The 21,770-nt window shown below is 49.8% G+C and overlaps 1 protein-coding gene across 1 annotated transcript in view; it reads left to right on the top strand.

The window, feature by feature from the left end:
* The window catches only part of KISS1R (KISS1 receptor), a 283,913-nt gene extending 265,511 nt beyond the window's left edge, over positions 1-18,402 (top strand). Inside the window, exon 5 of the mRNA XM_069218456.1 lies at positions 17,651-18,402. Within this exon, the coding sequence (XP_069074557.1) occupies positions 17,651-18,007 (357 nt within the window). The 3' untranslated portion in view covers positions 18,008-18,402. The remainder of the gene's footprint in view (positions 1-17,650) is intronic.
* Positions 18,403-21,770: the final 3,368 nt, after the last annotated feature.

The raw sequence follows: 21,770 nt of genomic DNA, 5'->3' as shown, positions 1-21,770 counted from the left end.
CAAAGTGGAATGCAAATTTTGGTTTCCCACCTAAGCAAGTTTAGTGTGTAGAGGGGCGCTGGGAGTGTTAGAAAACACCAACGATAAGTAGTAGAAACCACCCCAGAGCCCAGGAAAGCTGGGGTAAAACACAGTAACTTTCCTAGAACACTCAGAAACACGAGAAATAAGATTGTGCAAGAACCAGAAGAGACTGCAAGACACCAACAGTGGATTCCTGGACCTGAAGACCTGTGGAAGAAGGGGACCAAGTCCAAGAAACACAGAAGAGTCCAGGGAGAACAGGCGCCCCTGCTAACCCGGATGAAGGTGCAAAAAAAGAACCCCCGATGAACAAGAACAGTCATTACTGCACCCTAAAAGAAGGATTCGGGTTCCTGGTTGGTGTAAATGATGTCCCACACCGGATGGAAGACTGCAATCTGGTTTGCATCACTGGAGTCTGTCAACAAGCCTTGGCACACACAAAGCTTGCAGTTAGCGGAAAATGGCGCTGCCCGGGACCAGAAAGGACCATGTGGACTCTACCCAGGAGGGGGAGTCAGAGGAGGCCCTCAGCAGCTCAGAGACCACAGAAGACCACAGCACGGGGACAAAGGAGGTGTAAAAGGAGGACCATGCAGCACTATGACAAAGGTTCCCATGCTGCCGGAGAACCACTCAGGAAGATGTGCGTCGCAGGATAGAGTGCTGGGGGCCGGAGCTGTACGGTACACGAAGAACTTCGTGGAAGGGTGCCTGCAAGCCTTGGCAACTGCAAAACACGTGGTGCACAGGGGTACTGTCTTGCGTGGGGAGGCAAGCTCTTACCTCCACCAAAGTTGGACAGTAGGTCGTCAGAACCAACGGGACCACTTCAGTCTACCACCTGTGATGCAGGATCCACGCAGCTCATCAGGAGAGGGGATCCACGCACCTGGTCATCGATGCAGTGAGGTGTCTGCTGAAGCAAGGGAGTGAATCCTTCACTCCAAGGGAGATTCCTTGGCTCTTCTGGTGCAGGCTGAAGACAGGCTGTCCTCTGAGGATGCACGACCGGGAAACAGTTGCAGTTGCAGGCAGGAGTCAGAAGACACAATATTGTAGAAGTCGTCTTTGCTTCTTTGTTGCAGTTTGTAGAGTTCTTGAAGGGCCCAGATGCCGTTTCTTCAGTGAGAAGGTGAAGTAGAGGATGCAGAGGATTCCTGCTGGAGTCATGCAATCCGAATCTGAAGAACCACCCAAAGAAGAGACCCTAAATAGCCCTGAAAGGGGGATTGGTCAGCTAAACAGGTAAGCACCTATCAGGGAAGAGCTCTGATGTCACCTGCAGGCACTGGCCATTCAGATGCTCCTTGAATTCTCTGCCAACTTGGAATCCAAGATGGCAAAACCAAGGGACCCTCTGGAGGAGCTCTGGGCACCACCCCTGGGGTGGTGATGGACAGGGGAGTGGTCACTCCCCTTTCCTTTGTCCAGTTTTGCGCCAGAGCAGGGACTGGGGGTCCCTGAACTGGTGTAGACTGGATTATGCAAGGAGAGCAGCCAAATGTGCCCTTCAAAGCATTTTTAGTGGCTTGGGGAGGCTACCCCTCCCAAGCCTGTAACACCTATTTCCAAAGGAAGAGGGTGTAACACCCCTCTCCCAAAGGAAATCCTTTGTTCTGCCTTCCTGGGCTTGAGCTGCTCAAGCAACAGGAGGGCAGAAACCTGTCTGAGAGGTGGCAGCAGCTGGGGCTGCTTGGAAATTCTCAGAAGGCAGTAATGGCAATACTGGGGGTCCTCTAAGTGCCCCCAGAGTGCATGAATCATACAACCAATGCTTGCAAAAGCCTTGGGGTACGATTCCAACATGTTTGATACCAAACATGCCTATGTTCGGAGTTACCATTATATAGTTGGACATAGGTGGTGACCTATGTCCAGTACACTCATAAACTGGCATCCCGCACTCACAAAATCTGGGGAAATGGCCCTGTAGGTCGTGGGGGCACCCACCTCTGCTAGTGCAGAGGTGCCCTAACACACAGGTACTCTGCACCCTGCCCTCATGGCTGGAGGGCCTGTAATAGGGGTGACTTATAAGTGACCTGGTGCAGTGTAAATGGCATTGAAAGGGTGCATGCACATTTCCACGCAGTCTGCAATGGCAGCCCTCCAGAAGCATTTGCATTGGCTCCCTATGGGTGTCAAAAGATATGCTGCAGCCCATAGGGATCCCCTGGAACCCCCATGTCCTGGGTACCTAGGTACCATAGACTAGGGACTTATAAGGGGGCACCAGCATGCCAGTTGTGGATGAAATACAGGGTTACCAGTATGCAACAACCAAGTTTATAGGAGAGAGAAAATAATCACTGGGATCCTGGTTAGCAGGATCCCAGTGAACACAGTCAAGCACACTGACATCAGGCAGCAAATGGGGGTAACCATGGCAAAAGAGGGTATTTTCCTACAACCACTACCTCAACATCCACAGTCATGCATCTCCTCATTGAGTTTACCTGGTATGTAACCACTACCTTAACACACACATGCATGCATCCGCTAATTGAGTGTACGAGGCATGGCAACCACCACCTCAACACCCACAGTCATGTATCCTCTCATTGAGTCTATGAGGCGTGCATCCATCACCTCAACACCCACAGGCATGCATCCTCTCACTGAGTGTACTAGGCATGGCAACCACCACTTCAACACCCACAGGCATGGATCCTCTCATTGAGTTGTACAAGGCATGAGAACCTCCACCTCAACACCCACAGACATGCATCCTCTCATTGAGTTTACAAGGCACAGCAACCACCACCTTAACACCCACGGGCACATATCCTCTAATTGAGAGTACGAGGCCGGCAGCCACTGCCTCATTCCCCACAGGCATGCATCATCCTATTGTGTCTATGAGGCATGCAACCACCACCTCAACTCCCATGGGCATGCATCCACTCATTGAGACTACCAGGCATGCAACTACCACCTCAACTCCCATAGGCATGCATTCTCTCATTGAGTCTACGAGGCATGGCAACTACCACCTTAACACCCACAGGCATGCATCCTCTCATTCAACCTACCAGATATGGCAACCACCAGCTCAACACCCACAGGCATGCATCTCCTCATTGACTGTGTGAGGCATGGCAACCACCACCTCAACACCCACAGGCATGCATGCTCTCACTGAGTCTACAATACATGGCAACCACCACCTCAACAGCCAAAGGCATGCATCCTCTCATTAAGTCTGTGAGGCATGGCGACCACCACCTCGACAGCCACAGGCTTGCATCCTCTCATTGAGTCTACCAGCAAAGCAACCACCACATGAACACCCAGGCATGCATCCTCTTGTTGAGTCTACAAGGCATGGTGACCACCATCTGGCATGCATCCTCTGATTGAACCTACGACACATGAGAACCACCACCTCGACATCAATGGGCATGCAACCTCTCCTTGAGACTACAAAACATGGCAACTGCCAACTGAACACACACAGGCATGCATCTTCTCATTGAGTCTACCAGGCATTCAACCACCACCTCAACACCCACAAGCATGCATCCTTCTCCAGTATTGGGGTATCTTTCATAGATTCACATGCTTGAATCATTCGCCCTCTTCAAAGTGGGAGTCCCACTGTATCATGGTAAGCAGTATATATGAATATAATAGGCTGTAAGGGGAATGCAAAGTTCAGCTTAATAGCCTATCTCTGTCCTTTTTAAAAAGGACTAAAGTTGAACAATGACCAGTCAGGCAATAGCATCCTTTGGAGCACTCCCAACAGACGCATCTTGTAGAAAAGTACCACTGTTGGCATGGTTACTCCCCCACACACACTTTTTGCCCGGTGTTGATGCCAACTTTGATTGAAAGTGGGCTGGGACCCTGCTAACCAGGCCCCAGCCCCACTGTTCTTTCCTTAAAACTGTACCTGTGTTTCTGCAATTGGCACAACCCTGGCACACAGTTAAGCCCCTTGTAAAAGGTATCCATGGTACCAAGGACTCTGTGGCCAGGGAAGGTCTCTAAGGGCTGCAGCATGTATTATGTCACCCTAGGGGATCCCTCACCTAACACATGCACACTGCCTTGCAGCTTGTGTGTGCTGGTAAGGAGAAAAAGACAAAGTCGACATGGCACCCTCTCAGGGTGCCATGCCCCGAAAACACTGCCTGTGGCATAGGTAAGTCAGTCCTCTAGCAGGCCTTACAGCCCTAAGGAAGGGTGCACTATACCACAGGTGAGGGCATAGTTTCATGACCAATATGCCCCTACAGTATCTAAGTCCATTCTTAGACTTGTAAGTGCAGTGTAGCCATATTGAGTTTATGGCCTGGGAGTTTGTCATTACGAACTCCACAACACCATAACGGCTTCACTGAATACTGGGAGGTTTGGTATCAACTTCTCAGCACAATAGACCCACACTGATGCCAGTGTGATATTTATTGAAAAATGCACACAGAGGGCATCTAAGAGATGCCCCCTGTATTTTAGCCAACCTGCTAGTGTAGGGCTGACCTGTCTGTGCCAGCCTGCCACTTTCAGTCAAGTTTCTGACAACATGGGGTGAGTGCCTTTGTGCACTCTGTGGTCAGAAACAAAGCCTGCAGAAACTGTAACACCTGGTGGTGAGCCTCAAAAGCTCAAGCCTCGGCACTCCAACTAGTGGAGAGGCCCGCCCCCCAGACAAAGCCCCATTTTCGGCGGCAATTCCAGCGTGAAAATTAGGCAAAACAGGGAGGAGTGACCATCCCAACCAGGACCACCCTTAAGGTGTCCATAGCTGAGGTGACCCCCACCCTGCAGAATCCTCCATCTTGGTTTGGAGGACAGAGACCAATAGGGATAGGAATGTGCCCCCTCCCCAAAGGGAGTGGACACAAGGAGGGTGTAGCCACCCTCAGGGACAGTAGCCATTGGCTACTGCCCTCTGATCCTTAAAACACCGCTAAATCTAGGATTTAAGGGCCCCCCTGAACCCAGCTCACCAGATTCCTGGTGACCTGACAAGAAGAAGAAGGACTGCTTAGCTGAAACCCCCAGAAGAGAAGGAGGAAGACACAACTGCTTTAGTCACAGCCCTACCAGCCTGTCTCCTGCTTCAAAGAACCTGCAAAATACCAGTGACACGTCCAGCGGGACCAACGATCTCTGCCAACTCCAGAGGACTGCCCTGCATCTAAAAAGGATCAAGAGCTCCTGAGGACAGCGGCTCTGTCTAAAGAAATCCAACAACTGAAGGACTCACTCCGAATGCGTGAGTCTTGACCCCTGTCACCCGACGCCGATTGCCCATGTCCAGGCGGTCCATCCAGCAAGAGAGGGTCCCCAGGCGATTGCGAGCAAGTGCCCACCCTGGTTTGACCTCTCCACCCCTCCACGACGACACCTGCAGAGGGAATCCCAAGGACCCCCCCTGACTGTTAAGCTCCAGAGGAAGATATCCGACGCCTAGGAACACACTGCACCCGCAGCCCCCAGGCCTTGGAGAAACCGGATCCCAGTGCCGCAACATCCAGCAGGCGGCCCTCCTCTCTGTCCAACCGGTGGTGTGCCCGAGACACCCCCCCAAACCTCACCTGCAGCCTCAGTGTGAGCCCAGGGATCCTCATACACCAAGCATTGAAAACCCGATGTCCTGTTTGCACCCTGCACCCGGCCGCCCTTGTGCCGTTGAGGGTGTGTGTTTGGTACTTACCTGTGGCCCCTTCAGTGCTCTTCTAATCCCCCCTGGTCTGCCCTCCGAGCTGCGGGTAGTTATCTGCAGGCAGGCCTGATTCCGAGTAACCCCTGTCTCCATAGGAGCCCATGTTAAATTTGCACAACTTTGACCTCTGCACCTGACCGGGCCCGTGTTGCTGGTGGTGGGTGTTTGGGGTTAACTTGAACCCCAACCGGTTGACTTCCTATAACCCCGAAAAGTCTAACTGCTCCACCACACTACCACAAAAGAGAGCATTAGTATTATCTACTTTACCCTCTGTTAAGCCTCTGGGGAGCCTCTGGACTGTGTGCACACTGTATCTCACTTTGATATAGTATATACAGAGCCAGCTTCCTACACATATTCACCGCACATGGTGTGTGAGGGAGTTTCCCTGAGCTCTGCTCAGATTTTTCCTGATGTGGTGATCTACAAAATGATATTTTTTCAATCCAGGATGTCAGAACTGGTTAAGAAAGGGCTCTTCAGACCTTGTGCCACCTGTGGCAAACAAATACTACATTCAGAGGATCCTTGTGGCAAACAAATATTACATTCAGAGGATCCTCATACAGAATGTATATATTGTCTTCATCCATTCTACAAGGTGAAAGGCTGCAAGATGTGCAGAGCTATTCCCACAAAAACCCAAAAAGACTGTGAGGGAAGGTTTTCACTGAGCCTACAGAAAATTAAAACCAATACTGCCATAGTTTCTGTGGAAGAAAGTATTAAGAGGGTCATTCTGACCCTGGCGGGCGGCGGACGCCGCCCGCCTGGCTGGAACCGCCAAATGGCCGCTCCGCGGTCAGAAGACCGCGGAGGCCATTCTGACTTTCCCGCTGGGCTGGCGGGCGCCCACCAAGGGAGCGCCCGCCGGCCCAGCGGGAAAGGCCCTGCAACACAGAGGCCGGCTCCGAATGGAGCCGGCGGTGTTGCAGGGGTGTGACGGGTGCAGTTGCACCCGTCGCGATTTTCACTGTCTGCAGTGCAGACAGTGAAAATCTCCCTGGGGCCCTGTTAGGGGGCCCCTGCACTGCCCATGCCAGTGGCATGGGCAGTGCAGGGGCCCCCAGGGGCCCCACGACACCCATTCCCGCCATCCTGTTACCAGGAACAGGATGGCGGGAAGGGGGTCGGAATCTCCATGGCGGCGCTGCTTGCAGCGCCACCATGGAGGTTCTGCCCAAGCAGGGGAAATCCGGCGGGAAACCGCCGGATTCCCTTTTCTGACCGCGGCTTTAACGCCGCGGTCAGAATAGGCAATGAAGCACCCCCAGCCTGTTGGCGGTGCTTCCGTTGCCCCCAGCCCTGGCGGTCTTGTACCGCCAGGGTCGGAATGAGGCCCTAAGTGTTCCATCTCCTCACAAACTTCCAGAAAGAGGGAAAAATCTCCCCATGGTTTCCCTCATTGCAGTAAAAAAGCCTTAAAAAAGACCCACCATGGATCTGAAGAAGGCTCCTCTCACAAGGTAAAACAAAAAAGTGCTTCTTCGGACTCTAAATTTGAGCCCTGAATGACATTTGAGACCCTTCTGTTGAAGCCTAAATCATTGTTTGAACCTGTCTCAAAAAAGCCAAAAATCACTGCTAGACTATAATTGTCAATGCCAGTCATGAGAAGCCCGATGGCGATTTTACCATTGTCATCTAGCCCGTTGATGGCAACATCAACAACAGTATCCGCATCAACAAAGACTACCTCGTCGACGACAACCACCATACAGTCAACGAGATCCATCGCGTTGACGACGACAATAACATCGACGAAAACAGTACCAACACTGTCGATCACCTCATCATCATCAGTGCTGCCGCCTATGACAATCTAGTTGACAACACTGTCGACAACGCCGGTGTTGGAAAAATCCTCCTCGTCGCCGGCGAAACCAAAAAAAAAGCCATCCACTTTATTGTAACCTTCACTGTCTACACTTCTGTTGACGACTGTCTTCTCACCTCAAGGTTTCCATCCTGAATTTACATCGTCTAGTGAAGTATCACCACCATTTATTGGATACTCAGGACTCTGACGATGATCAGAGATGCTTGCTACAGCCCATAGTCCCTCTGAATTACATGTAAAATATCAGGATGAGGAAGAAGAGCAAGATGAGCCTGTTTACCAAAGCCAGCATTATCGAAGGCAATATCATCAATATGCTCCTCCTCCACCACCTCCTCCAGGCTTGGTCCATGTACCAGTGCCTGAGTACAAAACTTACTGAGGATGCTTGCAAACTGCTACAAGCGTTACCCAGCGCTAGCTGAGGAGCAACAGTCAGCTGTGCTGGAACCTAGATCGCCAGAACATTGACCTCCACCACCGACTCCAGGAATGACTTTGCAGTTCTGTCCTGCCATGCCTCCTTGAGAAGATCCTTCTTCATCTGACAATGATGATGTTGACGATAATGGAGACAGGGAGGAAGGTGAGATAATGGACAATCGCACCATCATCAGCGAATGGGATAATTATCTCATTCCTCCACACCCCACCCCCCCAGTGCCACAGCCAGTGGACTCTCCACTGAAGGATATTGGCGGCTTCCACATGTTAATCGAGAGAGCGGCAAATGACTATGAAGCAGGTGGACTGTTTCTTTTATGATCTCAAGGATCATTCTAGAAAGACAGTCAGAGGTATTCCAATTATAGATTATTGGAGGAAGGAGTTAAAATCATGAAGACACCAGCGACCGCCACTGCGGTCCTCCCTAGAATAGACAAAAAATGTAAAGCGCCAGGGGATTCACCTGCCTGTTTGATGAGACATCCGAGGCCTGATTCGCTCATCTCTCAGACTGCACCACGCAGGTCTAAGAATCCTTCTACCCCAATAACGTCTCCACCTGACTAAGAGGACAGGCAGCTTGATAACACTGGCAAAAGATTTATAGTCATGTCAGGTGCGACTGTAAAGGCCACAAACTCTCTAGCCATTCTGGGGCATTATGATCACCAAATGTGGTCGCACGAGACTACATATCTTGGTTTTCTGCCAGACAATAAGAAGACCAAAGCCGCACACATTTTGCAGGAGGGCGAAAGAGCATCATCCGAGATTATCAAATGCGTAATGGATATTGCATCCATAGGTTTCCGGCAATTGGTAGGATCAGATATACTTTTCGCCAAGTTTGGCTTAAGACCACCTCGTTCTGCCCGGAACCAAAATTCTGGATTTGCCCTTTGATAGTGAATGTTAATTTGGGAAGCAAACTGATGATGCTCTTCAAACCATAAAAGCGGACACAGAGACAGCTCGATCCCTCGGAACTCTTCAGTTTCGTAAGAAGCACTTTCACGGCAAACATGGCTGCAGATCTAACTTGTATCGGGGAGCATATCAAAGATACCAGCCACAATTTTACCACCAGCCCTTTCGATCGGCCTACCAACAACATCAACCCTATCGTGCTCTACCATCGACAGCCTATTCTAGGCAACCAAGACGAAGACAGCCCGCTTCCACCAGAGATACCGCTAGGAAGCTGTGACAGTTTCAAAGTACCAACTATCTCCCATTCTCACCATTCAGTGGGTGCCAGAATTTCCCATTATTTACATCAGTGGAACAAAATAACCATGGACAAATGGCTCCTGGATCTTAATAAACATGGCCATATTCTGGAGTTCACTCGATTTCTACCCCAGACTCCACTGACAAAATTCCTCTCAGCTCGCCTTCATCTTCTTCGCAAGGAGTCTCTGCTCATGTTGTCAAAAAGGTCCATAAAGCACGTCCCACATTTCCAAAAACGAAAGGGATTTTACTCCTGTTTTTTCCTCATAAGGAAGAAATCAAGGGAGTGGCGTCCCATTCAAGACCTCAGGAAACTCAATAGGTATCTGAAAAAACAATCTTTCTGTATCGTTTTCATACAAGAAATTCTCCAGCTTCTCACCCACGGAGATTTTCTCACAAGTCTCGATCTCCAAGATGTCTAGTTCCACATCCCCATTTATCCCAACCATAGCAAATTCCTCAGACTTATGGTAGCCGGTACATTACCTGGGAACCAGTTCAAAGTCCTTGCCTTTGGTCTCTGATCTGCTCCCTGGGTATTTACAAAATGTCTTGCTCCAGTGGCTGCCCATCTGCCACAACAGGGCACTCGAGTGTTCCCTTACCTCGACGACTGGTTGATAAAGGCTCCATCTTTCCAACAAGCATCAAGGGATACTGCCAAGTGTCTTCATCTCTTTCAGACCCTTGGTCTTCTAGTCAATTTCCAGAAGTCTTTCCTTACGTCTTCAACAAGGGTAACTTTTCTGGGAGCCACTCTCGACACATTACTCAACAAGGCATTCTTGTTCGTAGACAGACAACAGAAACTTTCCATTCTGGCTTGTTTCTTTTCAAAAACAAAGTGTGCTCCTGTTCGCCTGATCAAATCTACTAGGAATGATGTTTTTAGCCATTTTCTTGATACCTCATGCTTGTCTCAAAATGCGACCTTTCCAAGTGCACTTAGATACAAAGTGGCTCCAATCGGAAAGACAATTTGACAACATCGTACATATTACACCTGTCATGAAAGCAGCTCTTCCCTGGTGGATAAGTTCCAATAACCTCTCAGCAGGGCTGACCTTCCTTCCCCCCCCGTTTCGGAATACATAATTACAACAGACGCTTCTCTGGAAGGTTGGGAAGCTCATTATCAAGATCTACAGATCCCAGGCAGGTGGACTCCGGAACAGTTGAAGCTGCATATCAACTTCCTTGAGCTCAGAGCAATCTCACTGGCTCTTTAAGCTTTCTTGTCGAGATTGAATGTTCCTCTGTATTAATAAGAACAGACAACACAACAAGTATGCATTACCTCAACAAACAGGGAGGTACAAGATCCAGGATTCTGTCTAAAGAAGCTCAAATTATATGGCGCTGGGCACTACGACATCAGGTGGCCTTAAGAGCAGAACATCTCCCAGGAGTACACAACTCTCTATCAGACACCTTGAGCAGAACGTCCCAGAATTGTCACAAATGGGAATTGAACTAGATGGTCCTGAATGCCATATTTAAATGATGAGGCAAGCGCAATCTGGATCTTTTTGCATCTCGGGAGAACAAAAAAATGCCGGTTTTACACCAGCAGGTGCCCTCAAAAGGGATCTTGGGGGAATGCCCTTCGATACAAAGGTCTGGGGATTATGCTTACGCTTTTGCCCCAATCCTGCTTTTTCCCAGGATTCTCCGAAAGATCAAATAGGACTGTTAGAAATGAGGTCCTTGGTTGGCAGTCAGGTTACCCCCTGTCCAATCAAGGACCCTATCTTTAGTCAGGGTAAAGGAGAATGACACTCAGTTAACCCCCGCTCACACCTTTGGTAGCTTGGCATGCGCAGGTAGGCTTAACTTCAGAAGCAATGTGTAAAGTATTTATACCAACACACAAAGCAATACAATGAAAACACTACAAAATGGATACCACACCAGTTTAGAAAAATAGGTAATATTTATCTAAATCAAAAAAGACCAAAATGACAAAAATCCAACATACACAAGTCAAGATATGAATTTTCAAAAGAATGAGAGTCTTAGGGGCTCATTATGAACTCGGCGCGCAGAAGCCCCCGCCGGCCACATAATGTACATTCACCTGGGCCCGCGGGCGGAAACAGTGTATCCGCCAGCCGGCCCAGCTGAATGCAGGGCCTGAACATTGGCAATGTAGCGCTGCAGCAGCACCTGTCGCGCATTTACAGGCAGTGAAATGCGCGACGGGCTGTTCATGGGGGCCCCTGCCAAGTGCATGGGCAGTTCAGGGGCCCCCAGGGGGGCCCCAAGGCACCCATTCCACCAGCTTTTCCCTGGCGGAGTAAACCGCCAGAGAAAGGCTGGTGGAAAATAGAACATTATCCGGCGGGCAGCGCTGCTTGGCGGTGGCGGAGTTACAATAGTGGCGGCTCTGCCACGTATGTTATATGGCGGTCTGGGCCGCCATACCGGTGGCGGTAATTACCGCCGGCATGGCGTCCCAGACCGCCATGTTCATAATGAGGGCCTTAATCCTTAGAAAACAGTGAGAATGCTGTTGTTACACAAAGTACCTGGTTAGCGTACAAAATAAGGCAGCACGGGCGAGCATGCATTGGAAAAGTCAGTGATGCGTCGATTCCTTACTTGCAAGTGAGGCCGTGCATCGTTTCCTTCTCCGATCAGGTCGGCGATGCGTTGTTTTTCTCCCCCGCAAGAGAGCAATGCGTCCATTCCCGGATGAGTCACCTCGGATCTGCGCAGAGTTGGGTTGACTTGTATGCCCAGGGACAATGTGTGGAAAATCCGGTCGCACGGTGTTAGAAAACCATGTTGCGTGAGTTTTGTGTCGCTATCAGCCTCCGTAAGCGGGTGTTGCGCATTGTTTCTCCAGTCGCAATGCGTCGATCTCCCACCCACAATGCAGGTGGAGCATCGATTTCAGCCACGAAGCCGGCGGTACGTCGTTTATCTGTTGCATTGAGCAAAGGTGTATCATAAATTTCCCTGCATGGCGTTCTGTGCGTGGATTTTCTGTTCTTGTCTACTAGATTCACCTTTCAAGGGCCCAGGGACTGGATAGGGCACCACTTGGCAGGGCAGGAGTCTCAGCAGAGAGTCCAGGTGCTGGCAGGGAAAGTCTTTGATGGCCCTGAGACTTCAACAACAGGAGGCAAGGTCAGTTCAAGCCCTTGGAGATTTTTCTCAAGCAGGAATGCACAACAAAGTCCAGTCTTTGTCCCCTTTCACAGGCAGAAGCAGCAACTGCAGGATAGCCCAACAAAGCACAGTCACGGGCAGCACTTCTCTTCGGCTCTTCAGCTTTTCTCCTTGGCAGAGGTTCCTCTAGATTCCAGAAGTGATCTAATCCTCAGGGGTTTTGGGTCCATTACTTATAGCCCTTTCTGCCTTTGAAGTAGGCAAACTTCAAAGGAAAGTCTCTCTTGTTTGTAAGATCCTGCCTTGCCCAGGCCAGGCCCCAGACACACACCAGGTGGTTGGAGACTGCATTAGGTGTGAATGACAAAATGCAGTCATTTTAGGTGTGAATGACAACTCCTTCCTCCCCTCTAGCTCAGATTGCTCATCAGGATATGCAGGCTACACCACAGCTGCCTTTGTGGTACTGTCTAGAGGAGAGGTGCAAACAGCCCAACTGTCAAACTGACCCAGACAGGGAATCCACAAACAGGCAGAGTCACAGAATGGTTTGAGCAAGAAAATGCCTACACAGCCCTTTTAGGTGTGAATGACAACTCCTTCCTCCCCTCTAGCTCAGATTGCTCATCAGGATATGCAGGCTACACCACAGCTGCCTTTGTGGTACTGTCTAGAGGAGAGGTGCAAACAGCCCAACTGTCAAACTGACCCAGACAGGGAATCCACAAACAGGCAGAGTCACAGAATGGTTTGAGCAAGAAAATGCCTACTTTCTAAAAGTGGCATCTTCAAACACACACTCTAAAAACAACCTTTTCCAAAAGATGTATTTTTAAATTGTGAGTTCAGAGACCCAAAACTCCATATTTCTCTCTGCTCTCAAAGGGAATCTGCACTTTAATAATATTGAAAGGCAGCCCCCATGTTAACCTATGAGACAGATAGGCTTTACACAATGAAAACCGAATTTGGCTGTATTTCACTGTTTGGACATATAAAACACATTAGTATATGTCCTTCCTTAAACATACACTACACCCTGTCCATTGGGCTACTTAGGGCCAACCGTATGGGAGGGGGGTGTCTTACATGTATGAAAAGGGAAGGTTTAGGCCTGGCAAGTAGGTACACTTGCCAAGTCGAACTGGCAGTATAAAACTGCATACACAGACACTGCAGTGGCAGGTCTGAGCCATGTTTACAGGGCTACTAATGTAGGTGGCACAATCAATGCTGCATGCCCACTAGTAGCATTTGATTTACAGGCCCTGGGCACCTCTAGTGCAATGTACTAGGGACTTACTAGTCAATCAAATATGCCAATCATGGAAAGCCAATTACACATACATTTTACATAGGAGCACTTGCACTTTAGCACTGGATAGCAGTGGTAGAGTGCCCGAGCAACGAAAATAGCAAAAACAGAGCCCAGCGCACATCAACTACCTGGGAAATGGAGGCAAAAAGTTAGGGGAGACCACGTCAAAGATGCCAAGTCTAACAGGAACCATGCTGGTTAATACTCATAGCTCCACGATGGCCTAGACAACATTGGTTTACAGAGCTCCTCATGTTGTTGGTGGACAAACACATTCACCTCAAGCCCCAAGTAGATATGATGTTGATGAACTATCAGCAGGTCCTTCCTCTAGACCCAAATATCTCTGCATTGCTCAGCTTGGTTCCTGAGCAGCTTGAGCTACAGCACCTAGACATCCCAGAGGACTGTCAGAATATCTTTGCACAGGCTAGAGCTGATTCTACCAAGAAGACATATCACCTCAAATGGAAACGTTTTTGTCTTTGGTGCTAAAAATGTAAAGTACATCCTATCACATCTTCTCCCAAACAAGTGTTGCCATATTGATTGTCTCTAGCCAAATCTGGTCTATCACACTCCTCTGTCAAAGTGCATTTGGATGCTATTTCCAGGTATAGAAAAACTTTGGGATCTCCTCCCTTGTGGTCACACAGATTGGTTGTCCAATTTCTTAAAGGATCTTTCAGGGTATATCTGCCAATAAAATCACCGACACCTGCATGGCAGCTTAACACTGTGTTATCCCAACTAATGAAAATTCTACTTGAACCAATTCACAGAGCTGAACTAAAGTTCCTCACTTGGAAGTCAAACGTTCACTATTAGGAAACCTTTCCTACAATTCAAAGACACCATGGTGATCCTCCGAACTAATCCCAAGTTCATACCAAAGGTTCCCACTGATTTTCATCTAAATCAGCCAGTTATGCTTAAGACTTTCTATCCTAATCCTCAGACACCAGCGGAACGCACTCTTCATTCTCTTGCTGTCAAGAGATGTTTGAATTTCTACTTGCAACAAACAAAAGACATCCGCACTACCGATCGGCTCTTTGTGGCCTATGGTATCAACGACAAAGGGGGACCAGTTTCCAAATCTACAATAGCAGATTGGATTTCGTCTGCCGTTCAGTTCTGCCAATCTAAGGTGGGCAGGCCTTTACAACAGAGGACTAGAGCTCACTCTACTAAAGCAGTTGCCACTACAGCGGCCTTTTTTGTTGGGGTATCCATTTAAAATATACGCTGTGCCGCAGCCTGGAAGAGCAGGTACACGTTCACCCAGCTCTACTGTCTGGATGCAGCACAGACTCCTGATCAGCTGTGGGTCAAGCGGTACTTCTGCATCTTTTCCAATAAGGCGAGCCTCTTCAAATATGTAACATAAAATATTGTACCCACCGTCCGCTATTATATTTATGTTTATTTGTTACTATGTTTGCACTGCTAACTATTCTGATTCAAGCATGTGAATCTATGAAAGATACCCCAATACTGGAGAAAGAATTAGTTACTTACCTGTAACTTCTGTTCTCCAGTATTGCTATCTTTTATAGATTCCCATGTGACCCCCCCCCCCGAGGCTCTCTTTCTTGGCCAGTGAGGTCTGTCCCACTAGTGCTTGAACATTCTGAGGGAAGATGCCTCTGTTGGGAGTGTTCGAGGGGTGCTGTCGCCTGATTGGTCATTTTTCATCTTTGGTCCGTTTAAAAAAAAAAGACAAATAGACTAATAAACTAAACCTTGCATTCACTTTACAGCCTATTATACTAATATATACTGCTTACCATGATACTGTGAGACTCTCCCTTCGACAACATGGAGTGATTCAAGCATGTGAATCTATGAAAGATACCAGTCCTTGAGAAAGAATTTGTTACTTACCTGTAACTCCCGTTCTCCAGTATTGGTATCTTTTATAGATTCACATGCCACCCACTCTCCTCCCCTTAGAGGCTCTCATTCTTGGCCAGTGAGGTCTATCCCACGAGTGCTTAGAAAATCTGAGGGAAGATGCCTCTGTTGGGAATGTTCAAAGGGTGACATCACCTGATGGATCATTGTTCAACTGTCGTCCTTTTTTAAAATGACATGGAAAAGCTATTAAGCTTATTCTTGCATGCCCTTTACTGCCTGTTATACTGATATATACTGCTTACTACGATACCGTGGGACCCTCACTTCGACAGGGAGTGATTCAAGCCTGTGAATCTATGAAAGACACCAATACTGGAGAACAGGAGTTACAAGTAAGTAGCAAATTATTTTCATTGAGACTACCAGGCATGGCAACCACCACTTCACCCACAGGTATGCATCCTCTCTCTGACTCTACGACGCATGACAGCAAACACCTCAACGCTAATTTAAGACAGGGCAACCACAAAAGACATACAACATGCAGCATTTCACTCTGCCTATTAGACATCTCAGCCACCATACAACATCTAGAGGCATGCAACCCCTTATTGCCTTCATGGCAACCACCGTAAAGCACCTAGAGGCATGCAGCCTCTCACTCTGCCTTTAAAACATGGCAACTACCTTAAAACACCTAGAGGAATGCAGCCCCTCATTTTGCCTTTAAGACATCTCTGCCACCACACAACTGAGGTTTCCGCCCACCGACCTAGCTGGAAACTCTTAATAACTCTAGTGGGATGGTCGCCACGAAGGCGGTGGCCACCCTGTTGGGAGTTTGGCAGACTGGCTTTCCCGTCCGCCAAACTTGAAATGAGGCCGTCTGTCTTTGAAATCAGAAACTAACTACCATCAATAAGAGGGGTGCACATCCCCTCACTCTGCCACCACCGAAAAGCCACAAGCGTGCAGCAGAGATGAGAGAAGGGAAGTCATTAAACTACATAGATTTTTAGGTCTGGCTTGACAGTGCAAATGTCACCTGACCTTTTAACCTACATCAATATTATTCTACAGTTCTTTGCTTTTACACAAATGTATTTGCTTCACATTACCATATAACATTCTTTTAAATGCAGACCTATTTGCATTGGCAGCGGAAGGAGCAGATGCATATAAACACACAGGGAGGATGAGGTTGGAGTGCCCGTGGGGTAGGTGGGCAGAAGGAAGGGCAGCAGTGTAGAGCCGTTCTGGCTCACAGGGAGGATAGTCCCCAGGACTGAGGCCTCCAGGCGCTCTGTAGCAAGAGGATTAGTACTTGTGTGGACGCAGCCCCTGCGTACCCACTGCAGACCGCCGGTGGTCGCCTCGTCCGGCAGACACTGCCCGCCTCCCGCGTCTGCTCGCTCCTGCAGCACGCTGCTTGTGTGGAATCAGCAGCCATTCTTCATCAGACAAGGCAGATGGGAGACTTTGCTTGCATTCAGCCCATGTTTTCCTGCTGGAATGTATGGGGGGGGGGAGCCTTTGAGGGGGCGTCGGGCACATTTCTTCTCCTTCAGGCAGAGTCCATTGTTACTGGGTCTGCTCTCCTCGGAATATGCGAACGATGACATCACATGTCTTATGAGCACAGACCAGGCTCAGAATCGCACTCATGGGTGGGGGGAGAGTCACGCCTCAGTGCATGAGAAACAAAGGTATTTCAGTTGCATTTGAGCTCAGCTCAGAGTGGGGGCGGTGGTGAGTGACAACAGTGATAACGCTGGAGGGCTGTGAGCAGTAAAGTATTCCCTCTGAAAAGACATGTTCTATATCCATCAGCCTTAACTGTGCATTGGGACAGGAGGCAGTGTAGGTCGGGGGCAGTTCTCGGGGTTAAAGTTGTGTATATAAGCTCCACCCCCAAGGCCGGGGGCAGTTCTCGCGGTTCGAGTTCCTCCTCCAGAGGAACTGACCCAGAGTCCTGAGAAACAGCCCCATGCACAGGTGCATTCTGGGATGAATCATTTTGGTATTTCCAAGGTCCCAGGTCCATTCCAATGTTTCTCTAGAAGTCTCGACCCTGGCCTTGCATTCTGGGGTGCACTGTGTGTAACACACTGTTGTCTGTTTTCCAACGCAGGTGCAGCTCCTGGCAGAGCGGTCAGAGGCCATGCGTGCCAAGATCTCCCGCATGGTGGCGGTGGTCGTCATGCTCTTCACCCTGTGCTGGGGGCCCATCCAGCTCTACATCCTGTTCCAGGCCTTCAGCCCCAGCTTCCAGCGCAACTACTACACATACAAGGTGAAGATCTGGGCGCACTGCATGTCCTACACCAACTCCTCCATCAACCCCATCGTCTACGCCTTCATGGGCGCCAACTTCCGCAAGGCCTTCAAGAAGGTCTTCCCCTTCGTCTTCAAGCAGCGGGTGGGCAGCACCAACGCTGCCAATGCCAACGCCCACACCGAGATGCACTTCGTCTCATCCGGCACATAGTGCCAGGCCTCTGGACGTGGGACACGGCGTCAGTGACAATGTGGACTCTTTGGCAAACTCCTCTGGACGATGTGGAGGAAAAGGAGACACAAGTATTTTTGTAAAATACAAGAGAGGATCCTTTTCTCTATGACTATAGCAATGTATATTTCTGTACAGATACATATTTTTCTGGGGGATGGTAGAAAGACATCAGGAGCAGCTCAGACTGCAGGTAATTTCTCAGGACACTGGATTATTGTGGTAGAGGAACACCGTCATGACACGTCCTCTGCTTCGAACAGTAATCGTCTATGAATTGCCCACGCGTTTGAGGAGCGGCTTCGCTTCCGTAGAAGAGTTGGGCATGAATGAACGCAACCTCAAGAGAAAAAAATATATTGTTTGAAATATCCAGGAACAGCATTTGGGACTGAGTATTAATAGAGGCAGATACCCCGAAAATGATTCACACAAAAAAGGGAGAAACCTGCCTAGTATTCTGAGACCCGGATACTTAAGAATAGAGGGAACAACATCTAGAAAAGCGTAACCGCCCTTGGGCAGAGGCATGTCCATGGGAATTTGCTAGAGGGACTTCAAACCAAATGTTAAGACCTCTCCATCATAGTTGACTCCTGCAAACTGCATTCAGAGCTCTGACATGTAAACCTAAGAATGAGTGTTCAGTGCTCCGACTGATGTGAGCCCCAGAATAGGCATTCATTGAGCAGACACATATATTTAAAACGAGAACAGGCATTCAAAGCTCTGATTAATAAGCAAGCCGCTGAATGGCCATTAGGAGCTCTAACTCATTTGCAAGCTTCTGAATGGACATTCAGAGCTCTGACTCATCTTCAAGCCTCTGAAAGGACATTCAGAGCTCTGATGTGCAAGCCTCAGAATAGACATTCAGAGCTCTGACTGATATGCAAGCCTCAGAATGGACATTCAGAGCTCTGACTGATCTGCAAGCCTCTGAAAGGACATTCAGAGCTGTGATTGCTGTGCAAGCCTCTGAATGGACATTCAGAGCTCTGATTGCTGTGCAAGCCTCTGAATGGACATTCAGAGCTCTGATGTGCAAGCCTCAGAATGGACATTCAGAGCTCTGACTGATGTGCAAACCTCAAAATGGACATTCAGAGCTCTGACTGATCTGCAAGCCTCTGAATAGAGATTCAGAGCTATAACTAATGTGCAAACTTCTTAAGAAACATTCAGGTCACTGATTGACATGTAAGCCTAAGTGATGCCTGTTAGAGGGCCCGCAAGTGAACCTCCTGAGCATGTGCGTTCAGTGCTCCTATTGGCGTGCAACCATCAGAGTAGATAATCATTCCTCCCACCTAGAGTGCGCATTCAGCGCTCTGGGTAACATATATCCTTAGCATGGGTGCTCTCAGCACCACCCTGACTCCGCTAAATCCTGGGATCATTTACCAGTTTTTTAGTGACTCTGTTGTCTCCTTGCTGACTTGACTGGCTCCTCAGTGACCCAACTGACTACTCTGGAGCTCAAGGAGGAGGATCCAAAGCAGATTTCATTAAAACAGTGTGAGGCCAGGGCTTTGCACTCAGCTCAGTGCCCAGTGCAGAGCAGGTTAGGGCATTTTTCACTAAAGTCCTTTAATTCTGCCATACTTCCCCATGAGGCTGCAGTTTATTGCGCCATCTTTGCTAGCCGGCCAAAGCTGTATGCACCAAGTCTGCTGCGAGTCATTCCTAGCCTCCGGTGCGAGTCATTCCTAGCCTCCGGTGCGAGTCATTCCTAGCCTCAGGTGCGAGTCATTCCTAGCCTCCGGTGCGAGTCATTCCTAGCCTCCCCCGCGAGTCATTCCTAGCCTCAGGTGCGAGTCATTCCTAGCCTCCGCTGCAAGTCATTCCTAGACTCCGCTGCGAGTCATGCCTAGACTCCGCTGAGAGTCATTCCTAGCCTCCGCTGGGAGTCATTCCTAGCCTCCGCTGCGAGTCATTCCTAGCCTCCCCTGCGAGTCATTCCTAGCCTCCGCTGCCAGTCATTCCTAGCCTCCACTGGGAGTCATTCCTAGCCTCCGCTGGGAGTCATTCTTAGCCTCCCCTGCGAGTCATTCCCAGCCTCTGCTGCCAGTGATTCCTAGCCTCTGCTATGAGTCATTCCTAGCCTCCGCTGTGAGTCACTCCTAGCCTCCCCTGTGAGTCACTCCTAGCCTCCGCTGCAAGTCATTCCTAGCCTCTGCTGCGAGTCATTCCTAGCCTCCCCTGCAAGTCATTCCTAGCCTCCACTGGGAGTCATTCCTAGCCTCCACTGGGAGTCATTCCTAGCCTCCGCTGCAAGTCATTCCTAGCCTCCGCTGGGAGTCATTCCTAGCCTCCGCTGGGAGTCATTCCTAGCCTCCCCTGCGAGTCATTCCCAGCCTCTGCTGCCAGTGATTCCTAGCCTCCGCTATGAGTCATTCCTAGCCTCTGCTGCGAGTCATTCCTAGCCTCCGCTGTGAGTCATTCCTAGCCTCCCCTGCGAGTCACTCCTAGCCTCCGCTGCGAGTCATTCCTAGCCTCTGCTGCGAGTCATTCCTAGCCTCTGCTGCGAGTCATTCCTAGCCTCCCCTGCGAGTCATTCCTAGCCTCCACTGGGAGTCATTCCTAGCCTCCGCTGCCAGTCATTCCTAGCCTCCGCTGGGAGTCATTCCTAGCCTCCCCTGCGAGTCATTCCCAGTCTCTGCTGCCAGTGATTCCTAGCCTCCGCTATGAGTCATTCCTAGCCTCTGCTGCAAGTCATTCCTAGCCTCCGCAAGAGTCATTCCTAGCCTCCGCTGCGAATCATTCCTAGCCTCCGCTGCAAGTCACTCCTAGCCTCCGCTGGGAGTCATTCCTAGCCTCCGCTATGAGTCATTCCTAGCCTCTGCTGCAAGTCACTCCTAGCCTCCGCTGCGAGTCATTCCTAGCCTCCGCTGGGAGTCATTCCTAGCCTCCGCTACGAGTCATTCCTAGCCTCCGCTGGGAGTCATTCCTAGCCTCCGCTACGAGTCATTCCTAGCCTCCCCTGCGAGTCATTCCCAGCCTCTGATGCCAGTGATTCCTAGCCTCCGCTATGAGTCATTTCTAGCCTCCGCTGCAAGTCATTCCTAGCCTCCGCTATGAGTCATTCCTAGCCTCCGCTGCGAGTCATTCCTAGCCTCCGCTGCGAGTCACTCCTAGCCTCCGCTGGGAGTCATTCCTAGCCTCTGCTGCAAGTCACTCCTAGCCTCCGCTGCGAATCATTCCTAGCCTCCGCTGCGAGTCATTCCTAGCCTCCGCTGGGAGTCATTCCTAGCCTCCGCTACGAGTCATTCCTAGCCTCCGCTGCGAGTCATTCCTAGCCTCCCCTGTGAGTCATTCCTAGCCTCCGCTATGAGTCATTCCTAGCCTCCGCTGGGAGACATTCCTAGCCTCCGCTGCGAGTCATTCCTAGCCTCCGCTGCCAGTCATTCCTAGCCTCCCCTGCGAGTCATTCCTAGACTCCACTGCGAGTCATTCCTAGACTCCCCTGCGAGCCATTCCTAGCCTCCGCTGCGAGTCATTCCTAGCCTCCCCTGCGAGTCATTCCCAGCCTCTGCTGCCAGTCATTCCTAGCCTCCCCTGCGAGTCATTCCTAGCCTCCGCTGCCAGTCATTCCTAGCCTCCACTGGGAGTCATTCCTAGCCTCCGCTGGGAGTCATTCTTAGCCTCCCCTGCAAGTCATTCCCAGCCTCTGCTGCCAGTGATTCCTAGCCTCCGCTATGAGTCATTCCTAGCCTCCGCTGCGAGTCATTCCTAGCCTCCC

The sequence above is a fragment of the Pleurodeles waltl genome, chromosome 12, assembly GCF_031143425.1.
Source record: "Pleurodeles waltl isolate 20211129_DDA chromosome 12, aPleWal1.hap1.20221129, whole genome shotgun sequence".
Lineage (NCBI taxonomy): Eukaryota > Metazoa > Chordata > Amphibia > Caudata > Salamandridae > Pleurodeles > Pleurodeles waltl.
This window is presented reverse-complemented; position numbering and strand designations above follow the sequence as displayed.